This window comes from Orcinus orca, chromosome 3 (genome assembly GCF_937001465.1).
Source record: "Orcinus orca chromosome 3, mOrcOrc1.1, whole genome shotgun sequence".
In the NCBI taxonomy this organism is placed as follows: Eukaryota; Metazoa; Chordata; class Mammalia; order Artiodactyla; family Delphinidae; genus Orcinus; species Orcinus orca.
In genome coordinates, this window is record NC_064561.1 from 18,142,864 (window position 1) to 18,167,429 (window position 24,566).

The window sequence follows — 24,566 nt, forward strand, 5'->3', positions numbered from 1 at the left end:
AATAAGAGAATGAGGCGTTTCATTATTACTCAAGAAAACAGTACTGTTGACTTAGAGGGTTTTGTTTTGATTCATCAGAAATAGTGTTTTGGAGGGCATGTTGAAAGTGCTGCTGTTTCTTCAGGTGTTTGCTAGGGTTTAACTCCAGTTGTTACTTGAAACACCTTGTAATTGCATTCCCTCTGGGATGGTGGAGAGATTCTTAAGCGTGTACTTAGGAAGAGAATTATTTTAAAATTATAAGATGGAATTTTCCAATGTGAAACGTAAACAGAAGATGACTACATTTTCTTAAGTTGTAAAAGTTTATCAAAATGTTATTTGTATCCGTAACAGACTGAGAACAACTTAAATGGACATGGGAAGCTTGGTGTTAAGTGTGGAGGATTTTCCATAATGTAATTTACATGCCATCATATCTGTTAAGGAAGTTGGGGAAAATTGCATTTTCCACAAAGCTAATGTCTTGGTATTCTCAATTTTATATTTGTGTGTGTGTGTTTGTTTTTGTTTTAGATTTACTTTGGTTCAGAAACACACTGTTGAATTTAATCAGCTAGCAATGGCAAATTCAGAAGGGTCTGAAGCTATGCTGAATAGAGTCATGACAAAAGATAACATTGGAGTTGCTGTACTGCTAGAACTTCGAAAGGAATTGATTGAAATGTCATGTGAGTGACTTTTCCACTTTCTATGAAATTGACCTCCAAAATTTAATAGAAAACAAAAAATTTGTTACATATTAATAGTCTTGTCTAACACCTGAAGAAACTCAGAATTTAAATCTTAGATTCTAAAACCTTATATTCATTTATCTCTACCGCAAAGCTCAAGATGAGGAAACATTGCCCAGAAAACTATGTCAAATCTTAAAAGGCTTAAAGCCAAAGGAAAAAAACAGCTTTCTTTTCTCCTCAAGAATTTTTCACATAAAATGCTGAAGTGTAAATATTAGTTAAAATGACTGCTCAGAGAGAAGAACTCCATACACTTACATAATTTCTTGGCCACAGGGATATTCTGTATGCTGACTTCTCTTCCTGACCTTTTTAGTCATTATTTTAAAGGTCTTGAGTTTTGGAGAAATGGACCACTTATTTCAAATTAAATGTGTGTTTAGAGTGACCTTCATGCTACGAACTGAAACTTCTGTCACTTGAGGAACAGTTGGAAATGGGGATATTTAATCTGAGGGATAGAAAGATGAAAGATGGAACTTAATGACTATCTTAAACATATCTTAAGAAAAAGGGTGTCAATTTAATTTTATGATGCTCAATTTAGGACATCTAGAAGACCAGAAGTTTTAAGGAGATGGAACTATTTAAAAATCAAGCTGTCCCAAATAGAATGGGCTGTCTCTGTTCAAGTAGTGAATACCCTATTCTGGAAGTACTCAACCGAGAGGTTAGATGTCTATTTCTCAGGTTTGTTGTAGGGTAGATTCAGTCATCAGGTGGGAGATTGTTAACTAAATTTTAGACTTCTTTATTATTCCCAAGATTCTGAGATATTACTTGCTTTCAGACCCTGTGAGCATATATGGGGTTATGGACAGGTTTTGTTTGTTTCTTTTCTTTTTATCTAATATAGCTGGAAAGCCACATCTTGGAACAGAAAAACAACTTATTCTCGTGGCTAATGCTCATATGCACTGGGACCCTGAATACTCTGATGTGAAGTTGGTTCAAACAATGATGTTCCTCTCAGAAGTGAAGAACATCATTGATAAAGCCTCGAGAAGCCTCCAGTCCAGTGCATTGGGAGAATTTGGAACTATTCCACTGGTGTTGTGTGCAGATCTTAATTCTTTGCCGGACTCTGGTAAAAACAAAACAAAACAAAACAATGCTATTTTATATAGAATGCTTACTGACTTAAAATGTTCTTGTAATGTGTTGTTTCTTATAATTCCAAATTTAGTCAAAATGAAAATTCAATTTATAGTGGCAGCTATGAATCAGGTTAAAAAAAATGTGTTGTGGAGTAGGGGAACCATTTTGAAAATGAAATGGTATTATGAAAAACCTCAGGAGGAAGGATGTTAATCATCTTCAGTAAACACGTAGGTGATAACTTGAAGTAACTTATTAAAGAACATATAATTGTATTTCATTATCCCCAGATTATATGTAATGCACACTCTGAAAAGGTTATTAAGACAGACTCTTTGGGATTCCAGCATGTGGTAATAAAATCCAGTTTAAATTTGACCGTATATTAAAGGATCTCCAGTTTTGATGGGCTTGATTAGAAAAATACACCTCAGGTGGAAATTGAGATTTTTTTTTATTTACACAGATCAGGCAAGTGATTTTAACAAAAAAAAGATCAAGAATCTTGATTTTTAATCACAAAGTAGAAGAATACAGAAAGCCTTATTCTTAAATACTTTTCCATAGTTAGTACAGTGAGTAAAAGCCATAGTCCTTGTAATATCAAACTAAGTATTTCTTTTTGTCTTTTGGCTCCTTGTTTATACTTTCTCACATACATACACAAGAATACTTTTCCTTGGACTTACATGCATGCAAGAATGCGCACATTCACACATACACACATTCACACGCTCGGAGTGGTTAAATTCAGTAGCACATCACTGCTATCACAATAGATGAGAGAATAGATAATAAGTTAGAAACTGTTAAAATTCGTTTTCAGGGCTTCCCTGGTGGCGCAGTTGAGAGTCCTCCTGCTGATGCAGGGGACACAGGTTCGTGCCCCGGTCCGGGAAGATCCCACATGCCACGGAGCGGCTGGGCCCGTGAGCCATGGCCGCTGAGCCTGCGCGTCCGGAGCCTGTTCTCCGCAACGGGAGTGGCCACAACAGTGAGAGGGCCGTGTACCACAAAAAAAAAAAAAAAATCGTTTTCGGGGAAATAAAGGTGTCTAAGATCCATAATTCTTCTTTCAAAGCCATCTGGGGATTACCGGCAATTTCTCTACATGCCTTGCATCCTCTTTTTAGCTACAAAGTATCTGAGGGGCCAAGAGAGACTCTTGTCAAACAATGCAGATCTTAGGACCTATTTCCATGTTGCAAAATACAGTATTTTAATAGCAAACACATGGGAAAATGTCCAGTCTTGTTAACTAATTAAATGAAAGTTAAATATTTGCAGAACCCATCGTATGCTTCGCATATTGGAAAAATACTGTCCAGGGATGCTGAAGTTGCTCTGTAACTCTTTCAGAGTTGGCTCTGTGTGTGTGTGTGTGTGTGTGTGTGTGTGTGTGTGTGTGTGTGTGTGTGTGTGTATACATTTTTCATTTTCACCAAGAACTTTATTGAACAGCGTATTCACCATTTTGTTCTACTACGTTCTGCCATTTTTCAGGCAACTTCATAATTCCATCTTCCCAAAACTTTTTATCTTTTTGAGCAAAGAACTGTTCCAGGTGCCTTTTACAGTCTTCCAGGGAATTGAAATTTTTTCCATTAAGAGAATTTTGTAAAGACTGAAATCAATGGAAATCCGAAGGTGCAATGCCTATTGAATATGGCTGATGAATCAGAACTTCCCAGCCAAGCTGTAACAGTTTTTGCCTGGCCATCAAAGAAACATGCGGTCTTGCATTATCCTGATGGAAGATTATGCGTTTTCTGTTGACTAATTCCAGACGCTTTTTGTCGAGTGCTGCTTTCAGTTGGTCTAATTGAGAGCAGTACTTGTTGGAATTTAATCGTTTGGTTTTCCGGAAGGAGCTTATAATAGAGGACTCCCTTCCAATCCCACTATATATACAATATCATCTTCTTTGAATGAAGACCGGCCTTTGGTGTGGTTGGTGATAGTTCATTTTGTTTGCCCCACGATCTTTTCCATTCCACATGGTTGTACAGTATCCACTTTTCATCAGCCATCACAATTTGTTTTAAAAACGGAACATTTTCATTATATTTCGGTAGAGAATCGCACGCGGAAGTTGGTCAAGAAGGTTTTTTTCACTTATGTGGAACCCAAAAATCAAAGCAATTAACATAACCAAGCTGCTGCAGATGATTTTCAACGCTTGATTTGGATATTTTGAGTATGTTGGCTATCTCTCGCGTGGTACAGCGTTGATTGTTCTCAATTAATGTCTCTATTTGATTGCTATCAACTTCAACTGATCTACCCGACTGTGGAGCATTAAACATTGAGAAATCTGCAGCACAAAACTTTGCAAACTACTTTTGACACGTTCAGTCAGTCACGGCACCTTCTCCATACACTGCACAAATTTTTTTGCGTTTCAGTTGCATTTTTAACTTTGTTTAAATAGTAAGGCATAATATGCTGAAAACGTTGCTTTTTTTCTTCCATCTTCAGTATTAAAATGGCTACACAAAAATTCACCAATTTTGAGAAGTTTCTTTTTAAATGCACACTGATATGACTGCTGTCACAATCTAACAAAATTGTTTCGAATGAACTTAAGTGCTACTGGAGCCATCTTACGGAAAACACTGAAAGAACTTTTTGGCCAACCCAATGTATATTTAGGCACGATGAATCCTAATCTTGGTATTTTATACTAAGCATAGCAGAAACCTACATACTAAGATGTTGATTATAGTATTCTTTTTTTTTTTAAGGTAGAAATAACATGAATTTAAAAAAATAAGGAACTAGCTTAACAAATACTGTACATCAGCCCAGTTGTATTATGCAATCATTAAAAAAAAATAATTGAGAAGACATATGAACATAAGTTCATGTGATACAGTATAGAATATTCAGTATACTATGATTAAAACCATGTAAAAATGGGTTTATACAAGTTTTGGCAAATGTGAAAAACAGTGAAACATTTTAGAAAGTGGGAATATGTGTGATTTAAAACTTTACTACCGAATTATGTTTTTAGTTATGTGTTGTACACTGTGTATTATACTTGACAGTGCAAAAAGTACATTTATTTTCATTATAGGTGTTGTGGAATATTTGAGCACTGGTGGAGTAGAAACAAATCATAAAGACTTTAAGGAACTGAGATATAATGAAAGTCTTACAAACTTCAGCTGTAATGGGAAAAATGGGACAACCAATGGAAGGATCACTCATGGTTTCAAGTTAAAGAGTGCCTATGAGAGTGGCCTGATGCCTTACACAAATTACACGTTTGATTTTAAGGTGAGTTTTGAGATAATAAACTTTTAAAGCCTTCATTTCTTTAAAGTGTCTTATAACTTTATGATGGCTTTAAATGTTAATGCTCAGAATGGAATTAAGCCATCTCGAACTAGTTGACAGCAGCATTCTTTTATTACCGGCCTCTCCCATTGTGGAGCACAGGCTCCGGATGCACAGGCTCAGCGGCCATGGCTCACGGGCCTAGCCGCTCCGCGGCAGGTGGGATCTTACCGGATCGGGGCACGAACCTGTGTCCCCTGCATCAGCAGGCAGACTCTCAACCACTGTGCCACCAGGGAAGCCCTCTTTTATTACTTTTAATGTAGAATTCCATGTGATTAGAGTCCCATCCGTACTTTATAGATACCTATTAGAATCATTTCCAAGGTAAGAAATCAGATGAAATAATGATAGTAAATCCTGAGTTAACTGTCACCTTTTTGGGGCAATTATTTTTTTTTTATAGGCTCATTACTAACAGCTGGATATGCAGGGCCATCATATTTAATTTGCTGTCAAATTTGTTCCATCTCTATTTCAGTTTAACTGAAACTGTACTACTTGAGAACCAAAATGTCTTTTATTATTAGCCATTTTAAAATTTCTAATATATATATTATTTATATGCCTTGTTACACAATTAATGGATTACAATATGGAGCCTTTTCCTTAGTAATTCTCCTCATTTTTATTATCTGTGGTTGTTTAGGACTTGTGTTCAACTGTCCTTTTTAGCCACCTTTTGCATTTACGCTCTCTAAAATCCTAATTTTCCATTTCTAACCTGCTGAGAAAATAATCATTCAGGTTAGATTGTCTATTAGAATAGTGTAAATACTTGTGTTAACTGGTTCTTAATTTTAGAGGGGAGGTTGTTTAGACTCCTTTGAGAAACTGTTGAAAACTGACAATTTTTTTTTATTTGGCTTTGGAGGATCCACAGTACTGTAGATAATGATTTAACCCTGGGAACAGATGAGTGTGTAGAGTTGAAGAGAGACTGGAGTAGACTGGGGAAAACTAACATGTAAATGACAGTAACCAGAGAGGTGGAAAACCAGGACAGTATAGGAACTTAAATGCAAGGAAAGAAAGCCTTTCTAGGGAAAGAGGTGTGTGTGTTAAGCTTCAGAAAGATATTGATAAGAGTTGTTTCACTTGAGAGCTAGTAGTCAGAGAAACTAGAATATGATGAGTTGGAGAATAACTGAGCAATGAGGTAGGAAAAACCAACTTTTAGATTCTTATTTCAAGCAGGTTGATTGAAGAAGAGGTGAGGGTGATAACTAAAAGGTGGGAGAGATTAGGGATTTTTTTTTTTTCCTCTTGTTCCTGTTCCTGATAGAAAGTTAGGAAGAAGACTCTTGAACATGCTTAAATGTTCTTGGCCAGGAGCATGTAAAGGAGAGTCTGAAGTTATAGGGAGGAAAGGAGCAAACCAAGAGTAACCTAGCTGTGTGCCAGATGCTGTGTCTGGGTACTGTTGAGGTTGTTGAACGCAGAGACAGCCTGGCCCTCGTGGAATCATGTTCTGGTGGGAAATATAGGTCTCAACCACACAAATGAGTATATAGTTACACCTTGGGGGAGTGCGTTAGCAAGGGAAAAGAATCAGAGGTGGTAGGAGCTATTAAGTGGGTGAGGGCAGGATTCAGGAAGGCCTTGGGAAAGTGATTAAACTTGGCACTTGAAGGTTGAGAAGGAGTTAGCCAGTTGACAAGTAGAAGAAAGTGTTCCAGACATGTGTGGAGGCCCTGGGGCAGGAAAGAGCTTGGCGCCTACAAGGAATGTACCCCACTTCACACCGCACCTCCCTACTCCCCAAAAAGGGCCAGTATGGCAGTGGAGTAGTGAGCAAGGAAAAGTGTCACAAATTAAGTTAGGAAAGAGAAGCAGAGGCCCTATCATGAAGGATTCTTTAGGTCTTGTTAAAGATTTTGAAAAGATCCAGATAGGAGGAAGAATGATTATCATCCCTAAACTTTCTTCATTCTCACATTTGGGGATGCCATTTGGTTTATGTAGTATTGCCTTTTCCTACAGGCTAATAAGTTTCTTTGTTTGACTCTAAGGATATGTCTTGAAAGTTCTCAGTGTTCAAGTGTTATCTTATGTGGGGCCTTGTCTTTTTTTTCTTTTTGCCTTCTGTTTTTCAGGGTATAATTGACTACATCTTCTATTCTAAACCTCAGCTGAACACTTTAGGCATCCTGGGACCTCTGGACCACCATTGGCTAGTTGAGAACAATATCAGCGGCTGCCCACACCCACTCATCCCCTCTGACCACTTCTCACTTTTTGCACAACTGGAGCTCTTACTGCCTTTCCTGCCCCAAGTTAACGGCATTCACCTTCCTGGCAGGAGGTAGTCAAGTACCTTCAGAGGATGACCTCAGTTTCACTCGGAAACTCGTAAAAAATCTGAATATAGGGGAGTGAGGTATGGCCACTAGGGATTTTTTTTCCTTAATGATGATTTGAGTTTTCAAGCTGATTATTTGATAAGGATATAGTATGAAAGCCAGGTGCTAGCAAACAGACAAATTCTGAGCCCGATATGCTTTATATACTGTTAGACAGGGACTGGTGTGTTTGCACCTATCTTTAATTTGTTACAAGTAATTTTCCTGTTTCTTCTATCCAATATAATATTTTCATGCCTTGAAATAGGAAAATGTTTGAACAGCATATTCTCTTTGCACAGAAATCTGTAGCACTACTTTTTTGAGGCCAGTAATAACATCCAGAGATCATTCTTCCATACTTTACTCCCTCCTTTTTCAGACTTGTTTGTAAAATATAGAATTTAAATTTAGCCTTTATGATTGTATATGATCCACAGAAGACCTGATTTATGAAATTTTGTACTAAAAAAATCAGATTTGGAAATGATTGTATTGTAATCTAAGGCTAAGTTTTTTTTACCTGTTTCATGTGTTATAAAGGCCAGCTTGTAAAAGAAGTTGCAACAGACTTTCTCTGCTGATGATTTGCACTGTTAGGGTTTTGTTAGCCCTTTTGTACTACTTTGTTTTTAAATTGAGAACATTGCTCTTTAAATCTAAATCTGTTTAAAGTTTAGGACATTTTCTTGGACCAGAGGCAACTTACCCATGAATTCCTGGGTTTTTACAAAAAACTATCTACCAGGACAGGTAAGCTGAGCAGTGAATGATCTGTAGGCATTATGGACTGAATGTAATGGTTGATATATGTACATTCTGATATTTTTAAATCCTCAGCTTTTTTAAGTTACAAAATTACAGCTGCTTAGGGACAGCTTCTTAACTCCTTTTTGAGACACTTCCTGTCCTATCTCCACTGTGCCTGCCTGAATTTGTTCTCACCAAGCACTGCCTGTGCATGCAGAGAAAATCTGTGCATCCTCTTTTTTATTTTTAAATACTGTTTAACATTTGTCAGAGTTTTATGAAAATGCTTTTGTATGGGCTGTGGCTTTTTTTCCATTGTGAAGCATTGAATATCACATTTTGGAACATGTTCATAGGGTGGGTCCCTGGGTCTTTACTCACCAGACCCAAGCACTGCTTCTTGGTGTCATTGCACAGTGCTGTTCATCACCCAGAGTACTAGTATCATGTGAATTCTTTTTGTTTTCTATGTATTCCTTAGTTTCCATGTTTTTTAGAAATCATTCCTTTAAAAAAAAAGTAATTTTCCATTTATGAAGCAGTATAAAATAAATGAGATGTATTTTCAAAACAGGTCCCTAAGACAATACTTCAGATCATTTTAAAAGTGACTAAGTCATTTTAACATGTCAACCAAGATAAAAGTTATATTATACCTTGTATTTTGCCCATAGTGCTGTTAGTAGAGATTAAAGCCAGCTTTAACTTTGCAAAGTTAACTCCTATATGTTGTTCTCATTCATTCATTCTCTCAAAAAAATCAAATGAATTCACAGGGAACTTGGTCTAACTGCTTTTGTTTCAACTGCAGGCAGGGGAGCAAAAGGACACCATGTATGTGAGCATTAAGAAAAGAAATTGTTGAATGTTAGTAACAGTTTTTATACAGAGAGTGAGTCATTTTGGATAATGACTTAAAATTTTATGAAAAATGTTTAGCACTTAAATGTGCTTATTCTGTTTTTAAGAGAAAATAAAATCTCATACTGTTTAAGTAAATGATTCTTTTTTTTTTTTTTTCTTTTTCTTTTAAAAAAAAGAAAAAATTCTCCAAAAGGTTTTGATCTTGAATCTTTGTCTGGGACCTGGTTTTTCCTTTGAAGTTTTTTTTTTTTTTTTTTTTTTAAACATTTTGTTGTGATGGTTTTTTATTTTTTGCTTTTTGTTTTAAGTTGTGCTGGCACCGAACACATCCAGTTTATAGTCAGTACATTGGAAAGCTGGTATTACTGATATAGAACCAATGCATAACTTTTATGGGGTTTCTTTTTGGGTTTTTTGTTTTGTTTGTAAAGTGTGAATAAAAGGTGTGTTTACTCATTTATCCTAAACACTGTGTTGGTAATGTGCATCATGACAATTTCCAGCAAGGGCAAGCTGGAGCTGGTTGGACTGATGAGATGAAGGAAACTGCTTTTCTTATGATCTGCATTATATAATAACAGGTCCAGAGAGCTTTATGGAAGGGGAAGGGGAGAAGCACTTACTCTGTTTATGGAGGATATATTCTTTTCATAGATGCTGGAACTAGAGTGCACTTGTTAGATGCTAAAGGTTTGAGCTTTACATAAAATGTTTTCATCTGTGTTTGTTACTGTCTACAAAATATTTGAATTTGGGGGCAGCATAGTAAGATATAATGGCCTGTTACGTCTTGAAAATATTTGTTCTTGCCTCTTCTAGGCAGACTGCATTCTGTGGCAGACTACCTTCTGTGGGTCAGTTTGAACAGCTTCTCCACCTTATTAGATAGTGATAAATTGAACCAAGAGTGTAGATTTACAACTGTAACCTTTAAAAGAGAGAAAAATATTTTAAGTCTACAGGGAATAAATGGTCACACCAAAATAGACTGATAAGCAAGATTTTGTGTTTTAAGTATCCTCTGTGTCCTGAATAATTTCCAATAATCCGTACTCCCTAAAATGCAATAAAAACTAGTATGTTTTCACAGTATAGGTTTTCTTCAAAAATTCTGTAACAAATATATTTAATGTGGTGTTGCCATAATGTAATTTCAGTATTCTTACTGGATAAATCCATTTTATGAATGTTTTACAGAAAATTCGGGGTATATTTTCTGTTTTTAATGATCAGAAATTTGGAGGCGCTCAGTTCCTTGTAAATCTCTTGAAGTACAGTTTACTGTATTAGTGATAATTATTTATGCTTTAAGAATTTAAACAATGTTCATCAAAATTAATTTATGGCATAATTTAAACTAAAGTTGTAGAAATAAATTGTTGATTGCAACTTTAATAGTCCTAGAAGATAGGCAGGGAACATCTCCAAGAAATGTGCTTTTATTTTTACTTGATTTGGTGACAGCCAGGAAAACTTATTTTGAGTTAGCACTTTGAAACCTAAGGACATTATTAAATTGGGTAGAATGCACTTCTAAATGTTGAAATTAAAATTTCAAAGCTCTTAAAAGATTTCCGGTTTTCAATAATAAACTCCAATTTTAGTATTCCATTTTTTACTATTTAAACTTATAGAATTCGTTTCCATAGTGACTTTTAAGGTTTTGGGGTCATGCTATATAAGTATAAAAGCCAACCTAAGCAAAGCAGTTATAGCAATTTGCTCTTTTAATGAACCAATAAGAATACCCGGTACAAATGCTGCAGATATTTCAAAGAAAACCTTTAGCAAGTGTTTCTCCCCTACTTGTAAACAGTATTTTGAGATGTTCACTTTGCTCTTCTTTTTGGTTACATAAATTTTAGTAACCAGTATGTTGAAGTAGTGTTTAAAATAGAATATCTAGTCTTTATTTACAATACATTAAATTGTGTAATGCACTGGACTAAGTTTTGTTTACCATTCATGTAACAAAACCCAGCACATTATCTGCACTAAGCTCAAAGAATGTCCCATTTGCCTAGGCAGCTCTTCGATAAGGGTAATGGGAAACTGAATATGACCTATGGACTGGTGGTAACAAGGGCTTTTACTCTTCTTTTCAGTGGAACCTTCTTGGTCAAATTGTAACTAGCTAGTATTATATTTATATACAGGGTCTCTTTTCTTTACCGATGTATTTTCCTACTCATAGTCAACCAATAAATTCAATTACCTGTTTCAAATATTTTTAAAGTGTAATTTGTATAGCTGTAGTATTGAGGTTTGAGAAAATATGTGTTAATCAGCAGACCACCTATTTAAAATTCTGAGTCATCTGGGACAGGGTTATAACTCACCCTTTGAAAGGGAAGAGTGAACGGGGACAGTGCTATGATATAGGGAGATGGTGTAAACTTAAGGATCTCCTTATTGGCTGTGGTATTCTGTATAACACTCATATCTTTGCCAAAGTTCAATTTTGTATTTAGGCAACTGATGATCCTTTTGTATTTAGGATTTTTGTTGTTGTTACCATATACCTCATAGTATAAGAAATGGGCTCATGTGTCTTTCATCCTTTGGAAGGAGGTTGACATATTTTGAATAAATGCTTTTAATACAGTAGCAAACATTGTATTGGTGGGGTTATATTAATTCATTAAATGTTGTAATTGTTACATGTATAGTTTGTTGTATATATAAACTTTAAAATTGACTTCCCAACTCTTCAGAGCATTGAGTCTATTTTTAGAAACTACTTCTTTAACAAATAAATGTAAATTTTTATATAGATGCTGGAAAAAAAATCCTTTAAAATCACAGCACAATTAGATAAAATGAATGTTTGCTGAGATGTCCAGTTTTTAAAGTAGGCATTTTCTACCTAATCCTTAATATATAATTTTATCTCTCTAACAGAAGTCTTGTTCTTCCTTATGATTGCCAAAAAAATGTTGTAGAAGTTAATGAAATATGCCCATATTTATAAATTCTAGTTCTGTAGAGGAACAAGTATCTAAGGAAACATGAACTGAAATATATATGCAATAAAGTTTTCAGGTTTTAGGTAAAAATGTTATATATATTGAGAATTCCCTTCTTTGAGTGTTATTTATGTATTCAAATTTAAATTGAGTTTAAAATAAGCTTTCATAAATACTTTAAAGGCAATTTTAATATACAGGTTATATATTATAAGAATCCTTAGAAGATAGTTTTTACTAGAATTTTACAAGAATTTTAGGCTATTTCTGTAAGTTAATAATTTGCTCCAAATAATGAAAAATGTTCTAAATAGATTGTTCCTCAAATGAGTCTAACCAGCTAGTCTATAGCTAGGAATTGAGAAGACTGCTGGATTACCAGGTGACTTGAAGACCAGTTTCTGCAGTTACTTTAGCAACATTGACAGTTTAAATCAAATGAGTAGGGAGATGTCCATTTTCTCATTTTCTTTGAACTGCACACTTCAGTTCACTCTAATCTCAAAAGCTATTAAATTATTTTGGGCCTGTTGTAAGACACTTTGTTCGCTACACCAATGTGACTGGAGGTGGTGTCTCAAGAGCTCCTACTGCCATATACTTTTCAGGCTTACTAGCAAAGTGAATTTAAGCTGTGGGGTCCCAGAGAGCCAACTCAGCATGACTGCTTCATTAATTTATTAATGGCTTTTTTTTTTTCTTTTTTTGTGGTACGCGGGCCTCTCACTGCTGTGGCCTCCCCCGCCGCGGAGCACAGGCTCTGGACGCGCAGGCCCAGTGGCCACAGCCCACGGGCCCAGCCGCTCCACGGCATGCGGGATCCCCCCGGACCGGGGCACAAACCCGCGTCCCCTGCATCGGCAGGTGGACCCCCAACCACTGCGCCACCAGGGAAGCCCTATTAATGCCTTTTGACTGCCAACCCTATAACCCTGGTGATTTCAGTATCTCCGCTTCATGGCAGTCCTGCTAGTACTATTTTTTCCCAAGCTTTGTGTAATTCTTGAAAGCCTGATCCATGAAAGACATTGAAAAGGGACGCTGGTGTGATCAAATTCAAGGAGAAGAAAGCTGTAAAATGCAGGACTTGCTTTCCTTTTAATATTCATACTGATGCAGGTGGCTCCTTCTCAGGGCAATGATGTAGGTGTGAGGGGTATATGCTCACATTCTGAGCTTTATATAGGGAGTTACCATCTCCCCTCCCCATTAACATGATGCTTGCTAGTGGTGACTTTGAACAGACCTGATGAGTGGGAGGACTATATGTAATTAGTCCATTGCGATGAATCAGAGTTGTCCTTAATCTACTTTTCCTAGTCACCATACTGATCAATACTTATTTAGAATTTCTTCTTGTCAGACACTATGTTTAGATTGGAAATAGAGATTTATCAGACGTTCTCTGACTTCAGGTTGTTCATTGGTCATTATAATCTAGTGTTATAATGTGCTGAAGATACACCAGGTATGGAGGGAGCAAATCTCTGTCTACATGGGTCTATAAAGCCTTCCAGGTGACTGTAGAACTGGTTTTGAAGGACTAAGAACTTGTTTACTGGATGAATAATAGGAGATGTATTAAATGCCTTTGTGAAATGTGTATAGCTATGAATGGAATGGATTTTGAACATGATGAGGGTCTTTCAGTGGGAAGTGCACTAGTGGAGTGTCTGGAACACGGTGGGCACCTTTGAACTTTGAACCATGTACTAAAGTATGAACTTCATCCTGTAGGTGGTGGTAAAGAACCACACAGGGTTTTAAATGGGAGTAGCATTACCCAATTTGTGTTTAGAAAGGTCATTCTAGCAGTGTTGTGGAGGGTGGATTAAGACAATGACAAAAGACAGTGTTTTACAAAAATGAAATATCTTCAGTTAAGCCAGTAATTACCTATAGAATATAAGACCTTTCTAATAGTACTAAAGATTAGTTGATTCAGAATTGAAAAACTGAAACTATATTATCTTTAGATGAGCTGTGATGTAAAAGACACTGCCCAGTTAATACTTTGTATGCTTTGTATTAAAGGAGTTCCAATTTTACAAAAAAATATGAATTCTCAGCCTAAAAAAAAAATCACTTGTGGCATGTTTTTGCATCTTTGACATCTGCAGAAGAATTTTGCTAGATACAAAGAAAAAAGTTACTATCACTACAGAAAGTGCTTCTGCTATGTTAGGTCAAAAATCTGGATCTCTTGGAATTTTTTAATGAGCCTGGATTTCTCTTACTGTTTTGTTTCACCTAGTGATGCTTATTGCAAATAAGTTTTCTGAAACAGACTCTTTGAAAAGTGTCACTATTGTTAAAATTGATCAGTATATAGGTTCAAATCCAGGAACCATAACCAGTTTGTGATAAAAGACAATTTAACAATCTTGTCTTCCTTACTAATGCTCATTGGTTGAATTAAGAATTTTTAACAATGATTTACGTTTCTATTCCAGTTTCAGATTTTCTTGCAACAAAAGGAATGCCAAGTATTCAGTAATCAAGAGCAAAACATGTCAGTGTAATACACACTTTCTTGCTGATATCACACTGTATATGAGTAAACCAAAATTAAAACTCCAAGGAAAGGAAAAGCTTGTCACCTTCACAGATAGGTACAAAAATTTATGTTGAAATTGAAGCATCATGATACGGATCCAGAAATGCTGATTTTGCATAGTTTCTGACATAAATTTTCATTGTAATTAGCATTTTGTAAATTTGCTGCAAAAGCTATCAGGAAAATTTGAAAAACACTTAGTTGATATTGAATAAGCTTAGAGTTGCTTTTGAAATTATGTAAATACCCCTCCCTTTGAATTTGATTTAATCTAGAGTTGACACAAGAATTAGTACTTAACTTGAGCAGAAAAGTTCTTAACTTGGAGAGAAATTGATAACCTTTTGCTAAAATGTTAAATAGGTTCATATAAAAACACTTTGTTGATATGGATCCAAAAAAATGTTTTAATGATTTTTTCAGTAGTTGATTCAGTTATGGGAAAAGAAGAATATTTGGAGCAATTTGGATATTTGAGTCTACTTTTTCAACTGTGAACTCAATTATGAAACTGCAAAAATTATGAAAGAAAATGTTACACTAGAAAATAGTCAATGCAAAAAAATGTATATAAGGAATAAAGGAACAGAAAAGACGTGAGACACAAACAAGTTAAATGGTAGGCTTAAGTCTAATAATAACATTAAATGTGAATGGATTAATCCAGTCAAAAAATAAGGGATCAGACTGGATAAAAATAAACATGATCCAACTATGTGCTGTGTACAGGAGACACTTTAGATTTAAAGATACAAATAGTGAAAGTAAAAGGATGGAAAAGGATGCAAATAAACTATCAGAAAGTTGGAGTGGCTATACTAATAGATAAAATAGGCTTGAAAACAAAATATGTTAGAAATAAAAGGGCGCAGTCTATAATGATGAGCAACACCAATGATAAACAACCCCAAGCTACATGAAACAAAAACTGACTGGAAGGGAATGATGCCAATTCAACAATGACAGTTGGACATTTTAATACCCTGCTCTCAGTGGATAGAACAACTGGGCAGATCAACAAAATAAAGAGACTTGAACAACACTATAAGGCAACTAGACCTAACGTGTAGAGCACATAACACCAGAATACACATTCTTCTCAAGTGCACATGGGACGTTATTCAATATTCCATAGGCTACATCATAAAACAAGCTTCAAAATTTAAAAGAACTAAAATCATACAGAGTCTATTCTCCAATCATAATGAAGTTAGATGTAAAGTTGAGAACTTTGGAAATATGTGGAAATTAAACAATACACCTAAAACCAATGGGTCTAAAAACTCAAAAGTGAAATTAGAAAATACTTTGAAATAAATGAAAAGACATACTAAACCTGGTGGGATGCAGCAAAAACTCCTTAAAGGGAAATTTATAGTTATAAATACATAGATTTATTAAAACCAAAACAAAAATCCTAACCTTCCAATTTAAGACACTGGAAAACAAAGAGCAAAGTAAACCCAAAGCAAGCAGAAGAAAGAAAATAATGAAATGGAGAAAAGGAACACAATTGAGAAAGGAGCAAGACAAAAGTTAGTTCTTTGGAAAGATCAGCAAAATCAAAAAACACTCAAATTGGGCTTCCCTGGTGGCGCAGTGGTTGGGAGTCCGCCTGCCGATGCAGGGGACGTGGGTTCATGCCCCGGTCCGGGAAGATCCCACATGCCGTGGAGCGGCTGGGCCTGTGACCCATGGCCGCTGAGCCTGCGCGTCTGGAGCCTGTGCTCCGCGATGGGAGAGGCCCGCATACCGCAAAAAAAACACCAAATTACTAAAATCAGGAATTAAAGGGGGACATTACTACTAACTTTACAGAAGAAGGGTTATTATGGAATACTATGCTAATGAATTAAATAACATAGACAAATACCTAGAAAGACACATACTACCAAAACCAACTCAAGAAGAAATAGAAAAAATTGAGTAAACTTAAAACAAGTGAAGAGGTTAAATTAGTAATGAAAAAAAACTATGGAAAGAAAAGCCCAGGCCCAGATGGCTTCACTGGTGGAATTCTAAGAATATCAATTCTTTACAAACTTTCAAAAACCTGAAGAAGGAACACTTCTTAACTCATTCTATGAGGCCAATATTACCCTAATATCAAAACCAGACAAAGCTATCACAAGGAAAGAAAACCACACACTAATGTCACTTATGAATATAGATGCAAAATTCTTAAAAAACTAGCAAAACAATCCAGCAAAATGTTAAAAGATCAGACACTATGACCAAGTGGGACTTATCCCAGGAATGCAAGCTTGGCTTAATATCCCCAATTAATGTAATACACTATATCAATAGTTTAAAGGACAAAATGACAGGATTATCACATTAGACATGGAAAAGGTATTTGACAAAATTCTACAATGCTTCATTTAAAAATAAAAACGCACTTGCCAAGCGATGAATGGAAGAGAACTTCCTCAACCTGATAAAGGCATTTACAAAGAACCCACAGCTAACATCCTACTTAATGGTAGGTCCCCCTAAGATCAGGAAGAAAAAAAAAAATGTGCACTCTTACCTTCTATTCAACATTCTACTAGATGTTCTAGCCAGGGAAATTAGGCAAGAAAATGAAATAAAAGGCATTTTTTATTGTTTGTAAAACCATATGGCATTTGTTGTTCTTTGGAAAGATCAGCAAAATTGATGGGCCTTTAACCATACTGTACAGAACAAAAAACAATTTACTAAAATCAGAAATGAAAAGGATGCATTACTACCAACCCTACAGAATAAAAAGGATTATTATGGAATACCATGAACAAATGTATGCTGATGAATCAGATAACAGTGAAATTGATTGGAGAGGAAAAAGTAAAACCATATTTGGAGGTGACATAATCTTGTACATAGAAAATCTTAGAAGCTGTTACAGTTAACAGGTAAGTTCAGCAAGATTACAGGATAATAAGATCAGTATACAAAAATCAATTGTATTTCTACTCACTAGCCATGAACAATTCCAAATTAAGAAAACAATTTCATTTACAATAGCAATAAAATACTTAGGAATAAATTTAACAAAAGAAATGCAAGACTTGTACACTGAAAACTATAAAACATGGAAAAAAGACCTAAGTAAATGGAAAGACATTTCATTTTTATGGATTGAAAAACTTGATACTGTTAGGATGGCAATACTCCCGAAATTGATCTACAGAGTGAATGCAATCCCTCACAAAATCCCATTGGCTTTTTGTTTGTTGCAGAAATTTACAAACTGATCTTAAAAATTCATATGGAAACCTAAGGGACCCCAACAGCTAATCTTGAAAAAGAACAAATTTGGAAGACTCAAACGTCCTGATTTCAAAACTTATTACAAAGCTACAGTAATCAACACAGTGTGGTGTTGGCACAAGGAAAGCTTATAGATCAATGGAATTGAATTGAGAGCCTAGAAATAAACTCTTACATTGTTTAACTGATTTTGAACAAAGGTGCCAAGACACCTCAATAGGGAAAAGAATTGTGTCTCCAGCAAATGGTGCTAGACCACTGAATATGTACAAGTAAAAGAATGAAGTTGAACCTCTACCACACACCAGTTAAAGTGAATTTTAAAAATCTAAATGTAAAAGCTAAAACTACAAAAACCCTTGGGAAAAGACATAGGTAAACATCTTCATGACCTTAGATTAGGCAATAATTAACTTAGATAAGACACATTTTAAAGCACAAGCAACCAAAGATAAAAATAGATTACCTGGACTTTATCAAAATTAAAAACTTTTGGGCTTTCCTGGTGGCACAGAGGTTAAGAATCCGTCTGCCAATGCAGGGAACACGGGTTTAAGCACTGGTCTGGGAAGATCCCACATGCTGCGGAGCAACTAAGCCTGTGCGCCACAACTACTGAGCCTGTGCTCTAGAGCCCATGAGCCACGACTGTTGAGCATGCCTGCCACAACTACTGAAGCCCACGTGCCTAGAGCCTGAGCTCCACAAGAGAAGCCACCACAATGAGAAGCCTGTGCACTGCAATGAAGAGTAGCCCCTGCTCACCACAACTAGAGAAAGCCCGCGAGCAGCAACGAAGACCCAATGCAGCCAAAAATAAATAAATTTTTAAAAATTAAAAACTTTTGTGCTTCAAAGGAAAAAAAAAGACAACCCAATAATTGCAAATCATGTATGAAACTAGTTTCCAGATTATGTAAAGAACTCTTACAACTCAACAGTGAAAAAACCCAATCTAAAAATGGTTAAAGGATTTGAATAAACATTTCTCCAATGAAGAGTGACTTCTAATGGGTATAGTTTCTTTTGGGGCTGATATAAATGTCCTGAGATTAGGTAGTGGTGATGATTGCACTACACTGAATATTCTAAAACCTCTGAATTCACTTTAAAGGGCTGAATTTTATGGTATATGAATTATCTCAAAAATACATAAATGAAATCATTTTGTATGATTTTTTCTGCAACTTGAATTCTTTGGTCACTATGTTTTTGAGATTAATTCATGCTAATGCATGCAGTTGTAATATCTGTAGTTAATTTGTTTTCCCTGTAGTATGATATTGTATTGTGTGAATATTCCAAAATATATTTATTCATTCTTTGCAAGTGTCTTTGAGTTTCTAGTTTTCTTCCACGTTCCCCCAACCCTTACAAATCATTCTGCTCTGAGAATTCTGGTAGGTCCTGGAGTACAAGAACTTCTCTGGAGTATAAACTTAAGTGTTGGAATTGTTAGGTGATAGAGCATGCACATGTTTGACTTACTAGGTATGCTTAACTCTGTTCAAAGTGTTTGTTCCCATTTACTCTCCCACGAGCACTTTGTGAGTTTTTTCATTGTTCCACAACTTAGCCTATGCTTGTTTTTGTCTGATTTTTAAGTTTTGGCAGTCTTGTGGATATAATAATATTTCATTGTGGTTTCAATTATATTTCAGATTCCTCTTATGATTTTATGCCTATTGAGGGTTTTGTCCTTTTCTGATTGATACGTAATTCTTTACATACTCAGGATACTTACCTTTTATCAGTTATATGTGTTGTGTATATTCTCTCACTTTTAATCTTTTTATTTTTTTGACTTTGTATTTTGAAATGTTTCCAATGTATACTGAAGTCCAGAGAACAACTGAATGAACTCGATTCACCCATCACCAAGCTTTGATTACCATTACATAGCTAATCTTGTTTCAACTATCCCACATGTTGTGCACACCCTAGGTTATTTAAAAGCAAAGTCCAGACATCATATCTTTTAATCTGTAAATATTTCAGTACATATTTCAAAGTGATAAGCATTCTTTTAAAAAATACCAGTTTTCAGAATATTGAGTTAATTTCCTGTGTCTCTAATGGTTACCACATAGACTATTTTCCCCTGTATCAAAATCATATGGATTTGAACATATTTCGTGAATTTCATCCATTGTTTTTACTACCACTACTGATGTTCAAGTTACCCCATCTTTGGCCAGTGGGAGCTTTATTCAGACTGGTCCCTGTGTATTTTTGACACAATCCCAATAGTGTTTGGTAGCCTCCTTCTATTCTGTATGGAAAGATGTTCCAGGTTCATCGTTCACATTTCCTGCTTCAGGCCTGGAACTAGGCATTCCTCCAAAGATTCTTGGTTCCTTTAGTGGGAAATGTTATCTAGAGGCCACAGTTCTCATTAGTCATGTTACAGGATTAGTCAGTTTCTTGGTCCTTTTAGGCGACAGAGATAAGAGGGGTTTTTTCCCCCTAAGGATAAAATACATCAGGATAATTATACTTCCAGTTCAAATTATACTTCCAGTTCAAATCTTGAGCTATAAGGTTTTTACTCTAATCATCTCATATCAGTATCTTCTTTCAACTTTGCCAGAAATCTCAGGTTTCAATGACACTAAGATAATTACTCATTTGACTTAGAATATGCAAAGAATGACCTCAGTATGGCAATGACACCAACCAGAAAACTTCAGTTTTACAGTTCTTCTTGTCCTTGGGGTACAGGATGCAGAGTTCCAAATTACTGTGCTTTTGTGTTACTTGAAATAGTTCCTCTCTGCTGATTATACCATCACTGAAAGCAAAGTTAAGTTTATATGTTACTTTAAAAAATTTTTTTAATTGAAGTATAGTTGATTTACAATATTATAAATATTAGTTTCAGGTGTACAGAAATAGTGATGCAATATTTTTACAGATTATAAAAGTTAAAGTTTTAAAGTTATCACATTGAAAGTTATTACAGAATGCAGGGGCACAGTCGAGATGGTGGAGTAAGAGGATGTGGAGTTCGCATCTCCTCACAAGTAGAGCACCTACGAGCTGGTGGGGGACCTCGGACATCCTAGGGGATGGGAGGAATCCGTGTGTGACCAGGTAGGACGTGCAAGAGAAGGAGGAGGGGAAGAAAAGTGGAGGCGGGACAGGACCAGCACCCCTGAGCTGGCGCTGGGGGAGAGAAGTCCCCATGATCAGAGGGGGCCACTCATGGTGGGGTATCAGCGGGGATGGAGAGGGACTTTTGGGGGACTGGGGGATCTGAGAGGATGCAGCCAGCATCTCCCCTGCCTACTCGGGCCCTGGTGAGCGTGATGGAGTCCAGGGCCTGAACACACACCCCCCACCCCCCATCCTGCTAAGGCCACTTCCAGCCACATGAGTCCCAGATCTGAGCCCCACCCCCACAAGGCCTCTTCCAGCTGAAGCCCCGCCCCCTGGGTCCCCTCCAGCTGCGTGGGTCCCAGGCCTGAGCCCCGCACCAGCTGGGGCCTCTTCCAGCCACATGGGTCCTGGTGGACCTGAGTACCAGCCCCCACAAAGCTGCTGTGATGTGAGCTTTGCAGGTCCCAAGAGCCCACACACCACCCCGACAAAGCCTCTTCTGGCAGAGTGGGTCCTGGGCCTGAGCCCCACCCCCACCAAAGCCTCCTCTGGCTTTGTGGGAACTGGCAGCCCGAGTGATGCCCCTGACAGGGTCTCTGGCCATGTGGGTCCTGGCGGGCTGAAAGCTGTCCCCCTCCAAGTCCCAGTCCGGCTGCACCAGCCCCTGCAGTTATGCCTGTGGAGGCCTGCATCTCAGCTGTCCTGCGCAGGCACATGTGCTCCAGTCCAACTTCAGGAATAGATGCTGGTGAGAGAAACACATGCAGAGGTGGGGCTGACACAGCACATCCAGAAACCCACCTAGAGGTCTTGGAGGCCTACTGAGGAGGCAGGGGTTGGTTGGCTGTAGCTCACTGTGGGGGCAAGGACACTGATACAGGAGGCACCAGGGAGTTTTAAATTTTTTTATCTTTTTTTAGTTTAGTTTTTATTATTTTTTATTCTTATCTTTTAATTAATTTTTTATTTTAAAATTTTCTTTACTTGCTGTTGTGGCTGTTTTGTTCTGTTGTTGTTCCATTTTTGTTGTTATTTTTCCTAATATATTTTTTATTTTTCTAATTGTATTTTATTTTTTATTCTTCGTTATTGTTCTGCTCTTTTCTGTTTGTTTCTTTTTTTCTTTCTGCCTGAGTATCTGTGGTGGGAGTGTCGGGTCCAAGCCACTGGACTAACAGAGAACTTCAGGTCCCAGGGAATATTAATCAATGTGAGGTCTCCTCGAGGTCCTCATCTCGACATCAAGAACCAACTCCACCCAATGGCCTGTAAACTCCAGTGCTGGACGCCTCAGGCCAAACAACAAGCAAGACATGAACAGAGCCCCACCCATCAGCAGACAGGCTGCCTAAAGTTGTACTAAGCTCACTGACACCTGAAATCACACCACCTGACGTGGCCCTGCCCATCAGAGGGAAAAGACTCAGCTCCACCCATCAGAGCATGGGCACAAGTCCCTCACACCAGGAAGCCTACACAAACCCCTGAACTAACCTCACTCACCAGGGGAGAGACAACAGAAGCAAGAGGAACCATGACTCAGCAGCCTGCAGAAAGGAGAACATAAACACAATAGGTTAGACAAAATGAGACAACAGAGAAATATGTTACAGATGAAGGAGCAAGGTAAAATCCCACAAGGTCAAATAAATGAAGAGGAAATAGGCAATCTACCCAAAAAAGAATTCAGAGTAATGATAGTAAAGATGATCCAAGATCTCGGAAATAGCATGGAGGCACTGCTTAAGAAGATACAAGAAATGTTTAACAAGGACCTAGAATAACTAAAGAACAAATAAACAGTGATGAACAACACAAAAACTGAAATGAAAAATACACTAGAAGGAAACAAAAGCAGAATAACTGAGACCAAATAACCAATAAGTGAGCTGGAAGATATAATGGTGGATAAAACTGTGGAGCAAAATAAAGAAAAAAGAATAAAAAGAAATGAGGACAGTCTCAGCTCTGGGACAACGTGAAACGCACCAACATTTGAATTATAGGGGTCTCAGAAGAAGAAGAGAAAGGGAATGGGCCTGAGAAAATATTTGAAGAGATTATAGTCGAAAATTTCCCTAACATGGGAAAGGAAATAGTCAAGTCCAGGAAGCACAGACAGTCCCATACAGGATAAATCCAAGGAGAAACGTGCTGAGGACACATGTTAATCAAACTAACAAAAATTAAATACAAAGAAAAAATATTAAAAGCTGCAAGGGAAAAGGCACAAATAGCATACAAAGGAATCCCCATAAGGTTATCAGCTGACTTTTCAGCAGAAACTCTGCAAGCCAGAAGGGAGTGGCAGGACATATTTAAAGGGATGAAAGGGAAAAAGCTACAACCAAGATTACTCTACCCAGCAAGGATCTCATTCTGATTCAATGGAGAAATCAAAAGCATTACAGACAAGCAAAAGCTAAGAGAATTCAACACCACAAAACCAGCTTTAAAACAAATGCTAAAGGAACTTCTCTAGGTGGGAAACACAAGAGATGAAAAAGACGTACAAAAACAAGCCCAAAACAATTAAGAAAATGGTAATAGGAACATACATATTGATAGTTACCTTAAACCCTCCAACCAAAAGACACAGACTAGCTGAATAGATACAAAAACAGGACTTGTATATATTCTGTCCACTTCAGACTTAGGAACACATACAGACTGAAAGTGAGGGGATGGAAAAAGATTTTCCATGCAAATGGGAATCAAAAGAAAGTTGGACTAGCAATACTCATATCAGACAAAACAGACTTTAAAATAACCATTACAAGAGACAAGAAAGGACGCTACATAATGGTCAAGGGATCAGTCCAAGAAAAACATAACAATTGTAAATATTTATGCACCCAACAGAGGAGAGCCTCAATACATAAGGCAAATGCTGACAGCCATAAAAGGGGAAATCAACAGTAACACAATAATAGTGGGAGACTTTAACACTCCACTTTACACCAATGGATAGATCATTCAGACAGAAAATTAATAAGGAAACACAAGCCTTAAAAGACACATTAGACCAGATGGACTTAATTGATATTTATAGGACATTCCATTCCAAAAGCATTAGAATACAATTTCTTCTCAAGTGGACACGAAACGTTCTCTAGGATAGATTACATCCTGGGTCACAATCAAGCCTTAGGAAATTTAAGAAAATTGAAATCATATCAAACACCTTTTCTGACAAAAACAAACACTATGAGAATAGAAATCAATTACAGGAAAAAAAACTGTAAAAAAACATAAACACATGGAGGCTAAACAATATGCTACTAAATAACCAAGAGATCACTGAAGAAATCAAAGAGGAAATCAAAAAAATACATAGAAACAAATGACAACAAAAACACAACATCCAAAACATGGGGTGCAGCAAAAGCAGTTCTAAGAGGGAAGTTTATAGCAATTTAATCCTACCTTAAGAAACAAGAAAAATCTCAAATAAACAAACTAAGCTTACACTTAAAGCAACTAGAGAAAGAAGAACAAACAAAACCCAAAGTTAGTAGAAGGAAAGAAAACATAAAAATCAAAGCAGACGGCTTCCCTG

At 36.7% G+C, this 24,566-nt stretch overlaps 1 protein-coding gene and 1 long non-coding RNA gene across 5 annotated transcripts in view; both read left to right on the top strand.

The window, feature by feature from the left end:
• CNOT6 (CCR4-NOT transcription complex subunit 6) overlaps nt 1–19,237 on the top strand; it is a 74,726-nt gene extending 55,489 nt beyond the window's left edge. For 3 of the 4 annotated variants that reach the window (XM_004284056.4, XM_033413511.2, XM_033413512.2), the window contains 4 exons: nt 517–671; nt 1,594–1,824; nt 4,915–5,117; nt 7,274–19,237. In XM_004284056.4, coding sequence (XP_004284104.1) covers nt 517–671; nt 1,594–1,824; nt 4,915–5,117; nt 7,274–7,486 — 802 coding nt within the window. In that variant the 3' untranslated portion in view covers nt 7,487–19,237. The remainder of the gene's footprint in view (nt 1–516; nt 672–1,593; nt 1,825–4,914; nt 5,118–7,273) is intronic. The other variant, XM_033413510.2, reaches the window with a different exon arrangement.
• Nucleotides 1–24,566, top strand: part of LOC125963824 (uncharacterized) — a 212,712-nt gene that overhangs the window by 173,291 nt on the left and 14,855 nt on the right. The window lies entirely within an intron of this gene.